The following is a 17,242-nucleotide window of genomic DNA, read 5'->3' on the forward strand; positions in this document are numbered from 1 at the left end:
AAGGCCTGGCAGCTTCTGCTTTTATATTCTGGAGAAATCGAGAAATCTGGATTTGCCATAAGGTGATGTAAAGCAAGCTAACCATACGGAAAGGCTACATGGGGGGGGGGGGGTACCTAGCCAGCCTTCTGCTTTTCCAACTGTCCTTGCTGAGACATGTGAATGAAAAAGCCATATAGGATATTTCAACCCCATGAGATTCCAAGCAGAGCAAAAAATGAGCTCTCTTTACTGAGCCTTGCCATTATTGCAGAATTGTGAGCAAATAAATGGTATTTGTTGTTTTACCTACTAAGTTTTGTGCATAATTTATTATGAAGCAATAGATAAATATTATCTTAGTCAGAAATTAGCACTTAAAATTGGTTTCTTAATACTTCAGATGTCCTTATCAAAATACAAAATATATTTTGTTAATCTGTGCAGTATATAGAATGTTAGGTATAATATTTTTTATTGAAGAAATGACTACTTTCCAGTACTGTGGTCATTTAGAAAGATTTCATCATTAAGGACAAGAATATGGCAAGCACAGAATGACTTTTGGTATACAGCCTCATTTGTCTTTTTTTTTGTCCATTTTACAGAAGAAACTGTCACTTGACTGTAATACAGGGCTGTTTGCTATTGCTGCCATCAGAATGTCATGTGTTAGTCTTCAAATTAACTCTTCATTCAAAACATGAGTTGAAGGGCCTAAGGACAGTAAGAGATTTTGCTAGGCTAAAAGAAATGGTGGTAATAACTTTTTTATGCCTCTTGGCCTATATGTGTTTTTATGTTTGACAGAGTTTAACCTAGGCTTGCTTTCTATGTAACATACCATATGCAGGTGAGGTTGTGAAGGAGTAGAACATAATAGATGCTACTTACTTCTAATTACCAGAGTTTCAGATACTTATCAGAAGCCCAAAGACAGCTGAAGAGTCAAATTGAATTGAGACAATTTATAACAAGAGGGAATTCTAGCTATTGCGGTGAGTATGAGGAGGAGAAGAGGTTTGATATTGTAGATACATTTCTTTGCTTTGTATTAATTTCTTCAGAGAAGGGCAAAGGAAAAGAGACAGACAAAAGCTAAGATATATCTGAAAGTTTAAAAAATGACACATTCTTCATGAGATTCCACAATACACGATCTCATATATTAGAAATGATAACAGGACAGTGTGAAGCTATCTTGTCAACAACTGTACTTTCTTCCATTTTTATCAGTAAGCCTCATACAAATTCAATTCTATTCTATTGAAATTAATACAATCCAAAGGTAGAATTAAATATCATTTTTTTCTATTCAATAAACATGTCTGAGTCCCTAGAATCAGATATAAACAGCAGAGATTAAAAAGAAAAATAAACTTTAAAATTCCATCATTTAAAAACTATGTACCATAGTGGAAGTAGACAGAAGACAAAATGATGGCTGCGATAAAACCAAGGTAGTAAGTGCTAGAGTAGAAATAAATACAGGGTGCTATGAAATCCTGTTAAGGAAAGTTTAATTCAGACTTCACTGTCAGGGGAAGCTTCCTTGAGAAATGGAGGAACGGACAACAGGAGCTTCCTGAGTGCAGACAGTGAGAGGTGGTCTTCTGGGCACAGGCAGGGACACACAGCAAAGGTCCAGGGCAAATGGGGTCTCAGGACAACTACACGAAACTATAATCCTGCAAATAAGTATGAAACCAAGGCAAATGGAGGACCGGGGAAAAGTTAGTGTTTGCAAACTTGCAAGAAAGGAGGCTGAAGAATTTGAAATAAATTAATGATGTGATATCTTAGAAACTCCTTTGACAGCTCTGCGGAGACATACTGAGAATGCCAAAAATGTCTAGAGGATGTGCGGGGACCTGAGCCGTTTTGTTTTCTGAAAGGTGGTTATACTCTCTCCAGGTAGTCATATTCCCTGTCATTGCTTCCACTACAGCTAACCTGTCAGACCTCACCTTTGGACTTAACCCACTGTCTCATGGAAATCTCAACCTGAGATTCCCACAGGCACTTTAGACTCATTGGTACAACAACCTCAAATTTATGCAATGAAATTTACTTTTTAAAAGTGTATCTATCATATTTTCCCATTGAATTGTTTCCTTTCTAATATTTTCTATCTCAGGGTAGGTTTTCTGAGCTATGTAATCAGCCCCAAATAGAAACCTGGTTGTTATCTTTGACTCCACCCACTAACTACTTCAGCATAAAGAAAATACTAACCTCAAGAAGGCAGAGATAGACTTTGTGAATATTTTCATTAGTACGTAAGATCCAGGAAGATGGAGCCTTATCTGACTACTCACCAGTGACTCTCTAACACAGAACAATGCTTGGCACACAGCAGATACTCTCTAGATTGATGGATGGATGGATGGATGGATGGACAGAGAGAGTTTTTGGATAAATAAATGAATGAATTTTTGCTTTATTTTGTTTGTTCTGACCTTGTTTAAAAACACATACTAATGAATTAAGATTTAATGAACTGATTTAAAAAGAGATGCAGCAAGATAGTTGAATACAAAGAAACATTATACCAGGATTTTTTTTATTTAGTTATAATATTAAGTGTTTTTTAAATTTTGTTTGAAACAGACGATATATTAAAAGTTAGCCGTTAAAATACACCAAGAACAATGTGGTTTGGTGAAAGGTGTTTCACTTTGTTATTTGTAATGAAGCAGTAGCATATGTTTTAAAAGTATTGGTTTAAATTTTGGGCATACCATTCAATAACTGTGTAACTAAATTCAGGACATTCATCCTCTATGTTCCTAAATTCCCCTATCTGTGAAATGGAGACAGTGATATTACCTATATCAACGAGCTACTAAAATCATTAACTGAGATAGCAAATATTGAGTGCTTATAAAAGTACTGAGCTTAATAACTATTAACTATTATAATATTAAAGGCCAATGATTTTATAAAGAAATGTATTTTGTATAGCTGTGTGTGTGTGTGTGTGTGTGTGTGTAAAAAAAGATTTTCCAAAATGATCTTACTTCCACCCACTCTTGAAACATCAGGCCAGGTATCTCCCTTGGTAGTCCAATAACCACAGCAAGTGAGATCACACAATATAGTGGATCCTGGAGCTGTGGGGACTGGGTTCAAATACTGTTTGCACCACTAATTGTGTGACCTTGAACAAGTTGCTTGTTCTATGTTTCAATTTCCTCAGCTGTAAAATATGGATAAGTGCCTATTATAAGGCACTTGTTAGAAGGATTACATGAGTTAGTATCGTAATGAACTTAGAGCAGATTCTAGGAAACAAAAAGCAGCACATTTTCCAGAATACTTGCTTACTTGTTGAATAAATGAGTGAATGAATGTCCCTTTAAGTTGTATAGATGATGAGATTCCTCACATTAATAATAAAGACTAAGGGGTAAGGTGTCAAAGTCTGAGAAATAGTCAATAGACAACAACAATAAAAATGAAGGACAAGATTTCATGGAAGTACAGAAAAGAAGTTTTTCTTTCTTATTCTAGAAAAGTAGACAAGCTACACTGCTTTAAATGCCAGGAGGCTGCATATTCATTAATCCACTTTTATAAGTGATGTAAAAATAAAACATATGGTGAGCATTTTAGAAAACTCAAATGATTATTTTTAAACTAAGTATTTAAGAAATGATTTAACATAGGAACTAGGATCAAATATTTCCTAGCATGAGTATCAATTTCCAAACTTTTAGTTCCAGAGTGGAATAAATGGAAGTAGAAATAACTTCAAAAAGAGTTTTTTTATGTTTATTTAGCACAAGGTAGAATAAAATACTTAAAATAGTAGTATAATTATATATAATAAGTATAATACATATTATATATAATTATATCATATATATTATATATATGATATAATTATATATAAGTATTATAAGAAACTTAAAATAGTAGTAAAGGATAACAGTTATTAAATGTATACTGTGCAATACCTCAGTCATTCTTACTACAACTCTAAGAAGGTGGAGTCCTTATTTTGCAGGTGAAGAGAAAGGCCAAGCAAAGATAAGTAGCTTGCTAAGTCTCCATGACTATGAATTGAGGGAGGCAAGATTGCAACTTCCTATCTCTGATTCTTTTTCCTGGGTCTCTACTGCCCCTTCTGAATTAGTACTTGTGATATTACTGAATTCTTAAGAAAGTACTACCTTATGTCATGGAGAAAATGGAGCATATCTCAAAAACAATAAGTTGACAAAGTCTTAGTAACTAAAGGGTTGGTTCTTAATTATCAGAAAACTAGTTTTGTCTTATCATGCCATGTAACTAGGCACTGCTCAGTTTCTGCCTTTAAAGGAGCCAATACAGTGACTGATAAAAGCAGTTTTAATAACTTTGAATTATGTAACATTTTATAATTGACTCTGTGAAGTACTTTATTTTCATCTTTATGGATTATGCTGCAAATTCTCTGAATTCATGCTTCGCTTATTTTCCCAATTCTCAGCCTCCTTAAATTTTACATCATGATTTTCTTATGTGAGATCATTCACCTGGGGGTTCTGTTCTTTAACCTTTGGCTAAATTAGCCTTAAGTCCTTAAATTTTACTAGAAAACTATCTCACAAATTAATAGTCCCAAAGCACTTACGCCAAAAATTGATTTTATTTTACTCACTATTGAGTTATATAGATTATGCTGCAAAATTAAATAGGGTTTTTAAATTGTGATCTGTAATACTAGAATCTGTAACTAATATAAACTAGATTACTTCTTGCTTTCCTTTACCCATTTTCCCCTAACTATTTGCAAGGAAATATTGAAGGACTTTGAGTTTAATAAATCTATTAACATAGAGAAAAAGTGAATATATTCTTTTGTCTCAATTTTGTTCTGTATTTTTTCACAGTTTAAGTTATGGACCTAAGGTGTGTTATCATGGGGCTTTGTTGATTTGTTTGTTAATTTTAAAATAAAAACCCTTTGAGACCTTTTACAATTAAATGGAAATTTAGGGAGAAACAGAAGTAACACCAGATGGGAGTCTCTCAAAAGGTGTCTTCCGGGATATCCCATAAAAGTGAGGTGATCCTAGGTGAGCAGAGTATAACAGAATTTGTTACTGCAATAGTATCTTAATGCAAAGAATGTCTGTGCAATTCACATGCTAAGTAAATAGAATGTTACATATATATGTATAGAATCATCTTGAACTAGAATATACTTCAAAATATAATGTAGTCCAACTTCCTTATTTATGGAAAAGTAGCCTGAGGCACAGAGACTTCAAGCAATGGTTAACAATGTCACAAAACTCATTATTTTTTGGTAGAGATATTATTAAAAATCAGATGTCCGCATTTCAAGTCTGGTATTCTTTTCTACAAATCCAAATTGTTTCTGAAAATATAATACAAATGTATAAAATACATATATTATTTTCCTGCATGTAGCAATATTTGCCCATTTGCAATTTCTTTTTTTAAATTCCAGAGTAGATTAGAAAGCATTGCATTACAGACATCTTTCTCTTTGAAGGCAAAAAGTTTGACTTCAGTGCCAAAAACTTATGGGGTATGCTTAAAAACTATATGCTTGAGACAAGAACTTGTAGAATGAATGTAAATATGTTCATTTGTATTTGGGATTGTAGTCAGCGATCACATCGTGTGTAACTGACTTGGGAAACCACACGACCCTCTATCTGCTCTCTTCTCATTTACAGCCTCGATGCTTTTCAGACTCACTGCTAATATTGCTCACAGCTGAGTGACATACTGATATTTTCCAAGAAAAATGTTTCAGAATTCTTCAGCATTAATTTAAATAATTTTAGTAAACATAAATTACACATTTATGTGAAATACAAAGGCAGATACAAATTCCTATTTATTGCTTCACAAATCTATAAAACAAAAACAAATTGACAAATTAAAGAGAAACAAAACCACGATGTTAATGAAATTGAAGTTGGAATTCTTAATTTTATGTAATTATTGGTATAAATCTGGTAAGTCTGCTTGTTGTTAACTAAATTGCTGTATACCACATGATTTTAACAGATTACTATATTACAGGCACTTTTTAAAAACATAAATTATACCATAATACTATATGTAACACCCACATGTATATATACATACATATATATGTGAATACTTTAAAGACCAATAATAAAATAAATACACAGCTACTCTCCACCTAGTTAGTGTAAGACATTACAAACAACTTTGAGACCTGCTTTGAACCCTGCTTTGAACCCTGAGAACTCCTCTTTGATCTCTTGTCCATATCCTATACTGATTTTTGAGTTTATTAGTCCTTCCTTTCTTTATAATCTATCAAACATATTATATATGTGTATACCAAAGATTATATATTGCTCAGATTCTCCTATTTGGGGAATTTATATAATGTAGATATTCATTCATGACCTTTTTTGCCTTCTATGTTAAGCTTTTTGGAATGTAACTCTATGTGTTTGTAGTATATATACATACTACTGTAAGTGAATATATCTGTTTTATGTTACAAATACTTTGCTACAAATATTCCAGTACATGTCTTCTTATATATACATAAGAGAATTCCACCTAAATAGGAACATTTTCTTGTTTGGGATATGCACATCTTTGACTTTTTGGGTGATGCCAAACGGATTTTCAATGTAGGTTGTTTTTTTTTTTTTTAAAATTAACCTTTCTCCCCATTGTTACAATTTATATACTTAGTTAACAGGAAGCAAATTCACCTAGAATGCTCCCCTTTTTCCAGAGGAAACCACTAGTTCTTAGCAGAATACATGTGGTGTTCCTTTATTCACCATTATGAGCTTAAATAGAGGTGGTCATTTCTCTTATAAAGTTTATCAATAATAGTCATGTCAATGAATCCAGTAGGTACTTTTCAGCCCTTGTTTTTACCAGACCTGACTTTAGCAAGATTGAACAGTCCCTCCTTCTCGAAACTTCCTCTTCTTCTGGCTTCTATGGTATTTTATCTTCATGTTTCAGACTATTAAGAATAATGATATTTTGGCTAAAGGATTTTTATAGCTAATGATTGATAGGCCTTTTTATAAAAGTGAATGAATTTGTAGCAAAGTAATTATTGAATTTGTAAATCAATGTCTTGAACATACATAAGGCAGATAATACTTTTCTTTACCAAAATGTTATTTCTAAATGGATTTATCGAATATTTTAAAAATTACTGAACTCCTTCATCATGTTGAAATTTTTTTTTTTTTTTTTTTTTTTTTTTTTTGTTGAGACAGAGTCTCACTTTGTTGCCCAGGCTAGAGTGAGTGCCGTGGCGTCAGCTTAGCTCACAGCAACCTCAGACTCCTCGGCTTAAGCGATCCTACTGCCTCAGCCTCCCGAGTAGCTGGGACTACAGGCATGCGCCACTATGCCCGGCTAATTTTTTCTATATAGATTTTTTTTAGTTGTCCATATAATGTCTTTCTATTTTTAGTAGAGACGGGGTCTCGCTCAGGCTGGTCTTGAACTCCTGACCTTGAGCAATCCACCCGCCTCGGCCTCCCAGAGTGCTAGGATTACAGGCGTGAGCCACCGCGCCCGGCCGAAATTTAAAATTAAGAAGAATGTTTAGATTCTTAGAATGAGTTGCTAATTCTTCAGAAATTCCAGTCCAATACAATAGTATGTGCCATCATATATTGTCTTTAATCTTAGTGACCAACTTGCATGTAGGAAAAAAAAGTAGCATCTTTCTAGAACTTATGTTATCAACTTTTGTATTAAGAAAACTACTAATGGATTAATAATATTTATTTATTTTCACAATTATTTTATTTCCTCTTTTATTTAGCAAAGAGACTAGCTGGTACCTTTGTAGCTTGGTCTGCATTTATTAGGGATTAAGGCTTGGTGTCCTTAAGTAACTTGGACCCAAAAGTGAGAGTCCATGTACTAAAAAGTGTAAGCAATTAAAGAACTACCAAGGAAAGTGTTTTCCTACCCCCAGAGAGGGGGCATTTACTCTTGGACTTTAAAAGTTATCATCATTTATTGTCATCAAGGGAAGCAGAGTTTTTTACACTCCAGGCACAAAATTGAAAGTGTCTAACTGTTTCATTCTCTTCTCACATACTGAGCTCTGTGGGATTTCGTTAAAGGAAGCATTAAACAAACTGTCAGCACATAGGCATTGTATTAGGGACTCTCATCCTGTGGAGGGACTCTGGCCAGTTCACAAAGACATTATTAGAAAGTTAGAGGTGAGAGGATAAATGTAACTTAGCACTTTTGGGCTCAAGGAATCAACTATAGTTCTTTTCCTTAATGTTTTGTACTACAAACCTGTTGTTTTTAATTTTCTGAGCACTAACAACCCACTGTGCTTAAACAGCAGCTCTTAATCAGAACACAATAATTAGAAAGTTAGAGCCTGCCTGATACTTAGATATTCAGGGGGGTTGCATAGCACAGAAACAAATTCCACAAGTTGGTTTTCCTATCTTTTTTTCTGATTTATCATATGATTTTTCTTTATTATCATCTGAATACATTTTATAGTTTGCTTGTATCAGTCATTTAGTATATAGGAATATAAGTGTATGTCACCCAAATACATTCTTGTACAAACACACACCGTTACTGCAACTCTGTAACAGTGTAAGAAAAGAATAAAAAATCATTAAGGAGCTGACATAAAATCTTTTAAACACAGCATATTTAACAAGAAGGGAAAACTTGCTTAGCTGGCTGCCTCTTTAATTTCAAGGTAACTTTATTGGTCCACACATTGAATGTTTTTCTAAATCTGATTGCAACAAGGTCTAGTTACCATACATCACAAAATGACTACCAAGGTTTTACTGAGATAATCCTTTTTTAAATGACAATCCTTTCAGACAAGGTTTTGGCAGAAAAAAATCTTTAGGAATATAGTCAATTATTATTATATATCTCTGCAACTTTAACACTCTGTCTTCGCCTACATAACCACCTCTCTCTCTTTTATTAACAAGCTTGTAAAAGAAGTAACCTATAATAACTCTGCTGCTGCTTCCAGTCCATTTATTCTTCCTCATAATATCATAATTGGTTTCTGTTTCTATTGTTCTCCTAAAACAGTTGGGTGACCTTTTGTAGTGTTGGTGGTGAACAGATAGATGCTCCTTTTGGAAACTCTCTGCACCTTTGGCCTTTGTGACATTTTCTTTTTCCTTTGTCTATTGCCAATGTCTCTATCCCTTAACCGCCTTTATGAGAACCTCTTTCTTAGCTCAGTCCTTGATTGCCGATCCCCAATTCTCAAACCTCTTTTCTCTTGATCTACAAAATCAATTCAGTCAATGGCTATGGCTTCCACTGTCCCCTGTGCAAAGTCTCCCACAGGCATATATTCAGGATCTCTTGTGAACTCAAGGCCCACATTTCAAATGACTTATTCCGTATCATAACATCCCACTGATAGGAATGACATTCAGCAGGAATGTACTGATATGATGGACTGATTGATTAGTGATGACAAACCAGTTGTTAAATAGCTGAAAATTACCCCTTCCCAAAAGTACTAACTGAAATGCAATAATGAATCTGCCATTTTCCCTGTAAATAATATTATGTACTTCGTTTTAACAGTGGCACTATAAATTCTCTATTTACGTAAGCTAATCTGGTCATTCAAATTCCAAATTTTGTATCTTCTTACCTATAATTAAGTTCATAGTTTGCATAGTCATCCTCCCACCCTATTGCTATATCATTTCTTGTTTAATATTGCTATTACCTAACTTTACTAATTTTTACTCTGCAGTCGAAACCGCTCCAGTTCTACACTTCAGAGTGAAAACAGCATAATGTCACTTCCTATTCAAAATTCTTAAATGCTTCCCCTAGGTACTAGCATATATTAATAAATCTACACTACTTTGCATTTTATATAGGATCCCTTATGCTCTGGCTCCTGCTCATCTATTCAAAGTCGAATTTTCCTCTTGCTCACTTCATATCAAACTCCATATCTCCACAATAATGAATTATTTCTATTTCCCCTGCCCTCTCTTCAGACCCTTCCATTACCTAAGCCTGCGTATGTGTGATATTGCCTCTGTCTGGAAGGACAGCCTATATGCTATTTACCTGGCAGACACTTGATCTTCCCTCAAATCTCTGCCTAATTATAAACTCACCTACTTCTCTAGGGAGGCCAGGAGATGTCCTTTTCCACTTTTCTATATTGCTTCTGCATATTGTTCATATTTATAAAAGAGGAAATATTTAACTCTATTTATATACAAGTATAGCTCCTTGAGTCTTGAGAATGTACATTTAATTAATGTATGCTCATGAAAAATAAATTCTACATAAAAACCTCTCTTTTACCTGGGAAAATACATACATAGCTATGAAATAAGAGATCAATCCAGATACAAATGACTAAATGTTTATTTATGTAAGTTTTTAGAATCTTTCCATCCATTCTTTAACTGACATCTTCATTTAAAAGCTGTTCATTGAGTTCCAACTATGTGACAGAAACTGTCCTTGCCTCGGTGTATAGAAAGGTAAACAAAACATAATTTCTACTCTTATGGAGCTTATAGGTTTGTTTATCTAGAAAAAAGTTAATAAAACACAAGAATATTACAGAAAAAGTCACAAAAATCTGTTTAATGATCAATAAATAAACTGCTAATGGAGTAAATTTGAATCTAGAATAATTTCTTCATGTTTACAGATATAGAATTTTCTTATTTCATTAAAGGCATATGTGTCACATCAAATATGCAAGTAAATTTTGTTCTTTATGTATATTTGCTTTTAAAATTTTTTTTATCTTGTATACACCAGAGTCACAATACTTATAATAAGTAGATTTATATCAATTTGTATTACCTGTGAGACTTTAAAATAATAGCATTTTATATTTCCAATAATATAAATACAGTACATTCAAATACATAAATACAGTGGTAAATATAATAAGAGAAAAGACTCATAAATGTAATAAGCTATTGGTATGCTTAACAAACAACCTTAAATTTTTAAAGCAATTCTCTGCAATAACGTAAATGAACCAAATAATAGTGTGTTAGTATTCAAGCTATTATCTTAAAATATAGCTTAATAATGAAGACAATAAGTTAATTATCTAAATGGAATTTTCAAGTGGGCTTGCATATGTACAAAACTCTGTTGAGAAAGTTCTCACATTTTAGTAAGCTTATATGAAACAGAGACTAGTTCTTCCAGTTCCATTTCTCAAATCATATTTTTGGCGTGTTATTAAGTCAACCCACTCACACTTCCAGGGAAAATCACTAGCTTAGGGGTGTGCAAAAGCCAGTATGCTTAATATTATCAAGAAATGTAATATACATACTATAGTCATAAGATGAAAAAAATTACTGATATTGGAGCAATTATGTTTAATGAGTACAGTAAACTTTTAGTGTACTTTAGTATGATAGATAAAAATACATACATTAGTATTAACAGAATTGCTCCAAAACTTTTTATTGAAACCATGCATATGGCCCCACTAAGCAGGAACCTTTTTCTAAATAAAGTTTTCCTTTTTTCTTTTTTCAATACAATGACATAATTAATATTTTTAAAAAATTAACAGAAATACCTGGTTTTTCCCATGAAGATCTGGAAATCCACCAATAAAGACAGATCCTGATTTTGGCAGGGATTCTCCAGTATAATAGATACTTTCGCTTGTTTTTATAATCCTCCCTAAAATAGTCAGTTCAGCTTTACATGGATCCAATTCCTGCCTGCAACCATTTAGGAAAGAAATTTATGGTTTTTGTATGTGTTGTATAAATATTTTTTCCTGACCAATTAATTAAGATATTACCAAAAGAAGAATTTAAGTAAATAGATTATCTCACCATAAAACCAACAAAGCCAGAAGTAGCTTAATCTGTTCTAAATTAGAAATCCCTAATGTTTTTAGTACCTAAATACAAAGTTAAATTTTGACAAAGCAACAAATTGTACCAATCACCTAATGAAATAAATAAATCCTAATAATAAATCTTTCTCAATAGTAACTGAAATGATGTTCGAGTATATTATTCTACTTCAGTTGTTTACATTGTTGAATTTTTTGTATGAGTGAAAAATATTAAAAAGGGTAAGATTTAAACGTGTCTATACAGTGTCCAATTAGGCGGCAAACAGAAATATTCCAGAACATAATTAGTTGTAGAAATATAAATCATACCAAGAAGTAAAGCATGTAAAAATAAAAAATAAATCAAATATAACTTAATTAGGAGACTTAGAGTAATAATTTCCATATGCTCAATTTTTTTAGAAAGATAAACAACTTCAATAACTCTCCAATATGTAGATATACATGTCTCATTTACTCTAGCCATATGTTTAACTCATCATTGGATCCATGGATTGGCAAACTACACCCATGAGGAAAATCTTGTCTGCCACCTCTTAGTAAATAAAGTTTAATTGGATCACAGATGCATGTTTCTTTATATATATATAATCTATTGCTGCTCTCATGGCAGAGTTGAGTAATAACAATAAGACTTTAAGTCCCAAAAGGCCAAAAATATTTACTATCTAATCCTTACAGAAAAAGTTGGTGGATCCCCGATCTAATCAATTTATCTTTTTATCTACCAAGCAAGTAACCTTTATTATAATCCTTTTCAAGATAATAGAACACATATTATAAAAGACACCCACATAGCATCCATCTATCAATGTCATTCCTTACTATAAATATGTGACATAAACTTTTTATTGAATTATAACATACATAATAAAAGTGTAAATAGTAAAGCTCTATGAAATATCATATTGTGAACATTTCCAAATAACCACTACCTAGGCCAAAACCTACAAAATTACTAGCCAGGCCTCTCCACCCCAATACACACACACACACACACACACACACACACAGAGACACATACACACAACCCCTCCATCTTCATTCAACATTGTTTCCAATATTCATCTTTGTTATTTGAATTTAATAGTAGTTTGCTAATTTTCAAGGTATATCATGGGATATTTCAAATATTATTCTAATATTGGTATACATTTGATTTTTTTTTCCACAATTTTCAGTCTATTAATGTTACTATATACATGCTTGTACATATTGTTTGGTGCATGCATTTCTGTTAAGGATTTAAGAAAAAAAGGCTTAAAGTTCTGTCTATGTTTGAGACAGATTACTGGTTAAATATATTACAAGAATTTTATTGTCCCTTTTTTGCTTTTTTTCTTTTTTTTTCCCTTTAGGTAAATGCCTAGGCAAAGAATTTATGACGAAGACCCCAAAAGCAATCATGGCAACAACAAAAATAAATAGATGGGACCTGATCAAACTAAAAAGCTTCTGCACAGCCAAGGAAACTATCATTAGAGCAAACAGACAACCTACAGAATGGGAGAAAATATTTGCATGTTATACATCTGATAAAGGGCTGGTAACTAGAATCTATATAGAACTCAGGAAAATCAACAAGAAAAAAAAATCAAACAACCTTCTCAAACAGTGGGCAAAGTACATGAACAGAAACTTTTCAAAAGAAGACAGAACAATGGCCAACAACCATATGAAAAAATGCTTAGCATGTCTAATCACCAGGGAAATGCAAATCAAAACCACAATGAGATATCACTTTATTCCAGTGAGAATGGCTTTTACCAAAAAAAAGTCCCAAAACAATAAATGTTGGCATGGATGTGGAGAGATAGGAACACTCATACACTGCTAGTGGGTCTGCAAACTATTAATAGTACAACCTCTGTGGACAGTAGTATGGAGATACCTCAAAGAACTAAAAGTAGAACTAACATTTTAGCCAGAAGTTTTTAATTTTAGTTTATACCAATTGATAAATCATTAAGTTAATGATTAGTGTTTTGTTGTTGCTCTTGTTCTCTATTCCATTTTTTAAAATATGCTTTACTATTGACATTTAGATCTACAATCCATCTGAGATTGATTTTTTTATGTAGTCCCAGGTATGTATCAATTTTATTTTTTCCTTATGGAAATCCAATTGACTCAGTGACATAAGTGGAAAAAGCCTATATGTTCTCCACTGTTCTGCAATGTTACTTCTGTCATAAATCATGTCCATACGATAGGTCTGTTTCTAGACTTTTTATTCTGTTCTGCTGGTCAATTTTTTTTACCCTTGTACCAATACATCACTGTCTTAAGACTTACTCTAAAAATAAAATTTTTATTACCCAGTAGAGTAAGTTCTCCTACTTCATTTTTCCATCTCAGCATTGTTTTGGCTGTAGGGGATGGGTCTGTGTCTTCCCAGGCTCTCTTTCTCTTTCATTGGTCCATATTTCTACCTTCGTACCAATACCACATTGCTTGTAACACTTACGCTTTATCAGTCAAGATATTTTGTACAGTATATTCTCTTCTTTTGCTCAGTTTTTTGATTCATTTTTATTGAATATCCTTTTCTGTTATTTTCTCTAATTTTTAAATTTAAGGTGCATTTGAGACATGTAAATGGAGATGTCAAGAAGGCACTTGGATCCAAACAATACTTGCACATGTTATCAAATCTAATAATACAGAAGAGCATAAGGAATAGTTTCCAATTCTCTTAATTGTGATAAATTATGTTGGCTGGTTTTTGAGTATTTGAATATATTCCTGTAATAAGTCTAACTTGGTCATGATGTATGCCTTTCTTATATAACACTGGATTCACTTTTCTATATTTTAGGGAATTTCTACATATGTTAATGAGAGAGATAGGCTTTCCAATTTCTGTTCTTGTACTGTTCTGGTAAAATTTTTGTATCAAGGTTATGCTGTTCTTACATTACTCAGAAAGATTGTGTTACATTGATGTTGTAACTACCTTTTGTGTATGATAGAATTCACTAGTACAACTACCTGTCTGGGAATTTTGAGTTTTCCTTGAGTTAAATATGGATTCAATGTATTTAATTGATATATATTATCTATGTATTTTCTTTTTTTTTTTGAGACAGAGTCTCACTTTGTTGCCCGGGCTAGAGTGAGTGCCATGGTGTCAGCCTAGCTCACAGCAACCTCAAACTCCTGGGCTCAAGCGATCCTACTGCCTCAGCCTCCCGAGTAGCTGGGACTACAGGCATGTGCCACCATGCCCGGCTAATTTTTTCTATATATATTTTAGTTGTCCATATAATTTCTTTCTATTTTTAGTAGAGACAGGGTCTCGCTCTTGCTCAGGCTGGTCTCGAACTCCTGACCTTGAGCGATCCTCTCGTCTCGGCCTCCCAGAGTGCTAGGATTACAGGCATGAGCCACCGCGCCCGGCCTTATCTATGTATTTTCATGTCATTTTTGTCACATTGTATTTTTCTGGGAATTTTTCTTTTAATCTTAATTTTCAAAGTTATTGGCATAACGTATTTTATTATTTCCTTTTATTATACTTTTTATTGGTGTTGGAACTTTAATGATGTCTGCCATTTTGTGTGTGATATTGGTTATTTGTGTCTTTTCTTATTTTATTTGTTTTGTAGATCAAGATTGGCAGAGAGCAGTAAATTTCAAAGAATACACTTTTGGCATTGTTGATAGTCTCCATTCTCTATTTGTTTTCTACCACATTAACTTCTGCTCTTATCTTTATGATTTATTTCCTTTAACTTCCTCTGTGCTTAGTTTACTCTTATGTTTCTAAGGTTTCTAATCTAATATATGCTCTCAAGATTGAAAAGTTTTTTCTAAACTTAAATTTACCTATATTCAACAAGTTTTATTTTTCACTGTTATCTGCTCAAAATCTTTTTTATTTTCCTTTGTGAGTTCTTTTCTTTGGGCTGAAAATTATCCAGAATTGTGTTCCCAAATTTACAAATATACAGGGACTGTCTGGTTATTTTTTATATTCCAAATTTAGTTCCAATCAAGGTTGTTAAGAAAATATTCTATGCTTTTAATTCTTTGAAATGTATTGACTCAGGCTACATGGCCCAACATATGGTCAACTTTAGTAATATTTTCATGACATGGAAAGTCTGTAGTTGTGTGTAGTGTTCTACATATGTGAATATGGTCACATTTTACACACACACTAAAACACATTCATACCTTTTTTAGTGAATTTACAATAAATACAATCAATTAGTTAAATCATGTCTATGATGCACATACTTATTTTTCCCTTAAAAAATGTTTACATGGATTCTTCACATCCTCCTTCTATCTATAGCATGATATAAACTTAATTGAATTAAGACCAGGTATAGTCATGTAGCCAATATCAAGGCTTTGATAGAAAGTTTTGAAATTTTTTTGAATGATATTCCCTATATTAAGAATATGGGAGTAAAATTTGTTGAACATTTTTAGAACCCTATAGATATTCTTGGATTCTTCATTTAGGAAGCAAATTAGAAGCTTTCTGGGTTAATTACTTCTTACAATTAAACTGTTAAAAATATCATAGGGAGGATATAGCTTCCAGGAAGCTATTCATTAAATGATAAAAATAAAAAGCACAGCTACTTCTGCTCTAATCATCCTCCAAAATTTAATGTTTTGAAAAATAGTTTGTACTGTTTTGTGATTTTAAAATAGCAATAGTAATTATTCATTAACACTGGTAATGACCTCATTTCTCATAAATGAAACCATAAAGATATCATTTTTATTTGAGCTTTGGATATGACAACTGAAAGGGTAACTTTCAGTTACATGAACTTTCAGTTAAATATATATGGACTTGAGAGTTTTTTTTTCCTGATTACAGAAGCAATATGAGCTCATCATAATTAAAAAAAAAAATTTGCCTAATGTCTAATCACCTAAAGAAACCTCCTTGACTCTTTTATCACTTGGTTTGTACAACTGTATCTATAAAATATAGGTCAATAACTATACAACTGCATCAATTTCTGGTTTGAATAATTTTCTCTTATATGAATATATCACAATTTATTTAAGTGAATCATATTATTCAGTTTCTAGGATTTTGAAATTATAAAAACTACATCACAATTATGTGATATTTAAATCTTGGAAAGTCATCTCATCCTTGTTTGTTTCTTTTCTTTTTTTTTTTTTTTTTTTTAGACAGAGTCTCACACTGTTGCCCAGGCTAGAATGAGTGCGGTGGCATCAGCCTAGCTCACAGCAACTTCAAACTCCTGGGCTTAAGCGATCCTGCTGCCTCAGCCTCTGGAGTAGCTGGGACTACAGACATGTGCCACCATGCCCGGCTAATTTTTTCTACATATATATATTTTAGTTGGCCAGATAATTTCTTTCTATTTTTAGTAGAGACAGGGGTCTTACTCTTGCTCAGGC

The 17,242-nt window shown here is 32.7% G+C and overlaps 1 protein-coding gene across 1 annotated transcript in view; it reads right to left on the reverse strand.

Annotated features, from left to right (window-relative positions):
- EYS (eyes shut homolog) overlaps window positions 1-17,242 on the reverse strand; it is a 1,462,097-nt gene that overhangs the window by 521,130 nt on the left and 923,725 nt on the right. The window contains 1 exon segment of the mRNA XM_069488330.1: window positions 11,555-11,702. Coding sequence (XP_069344431.1) covers window positions 11,555-11,702 — 148 coding nt within the window.

The sequence above is a fragment of the Eulemur rufifrons genome, chromosome 15, assembly GCF_041146395.1.
Source record: "Eulemur rufifrons isolate Redbay chromosome 15, OSU_ERuf_1, whole genome shotgun sequence".
NCBI lineage: Eukaryota > Metazoa > Chordata > Mammalia > Primates > Lemuridae > Eulemur > Eulemur rufifrons.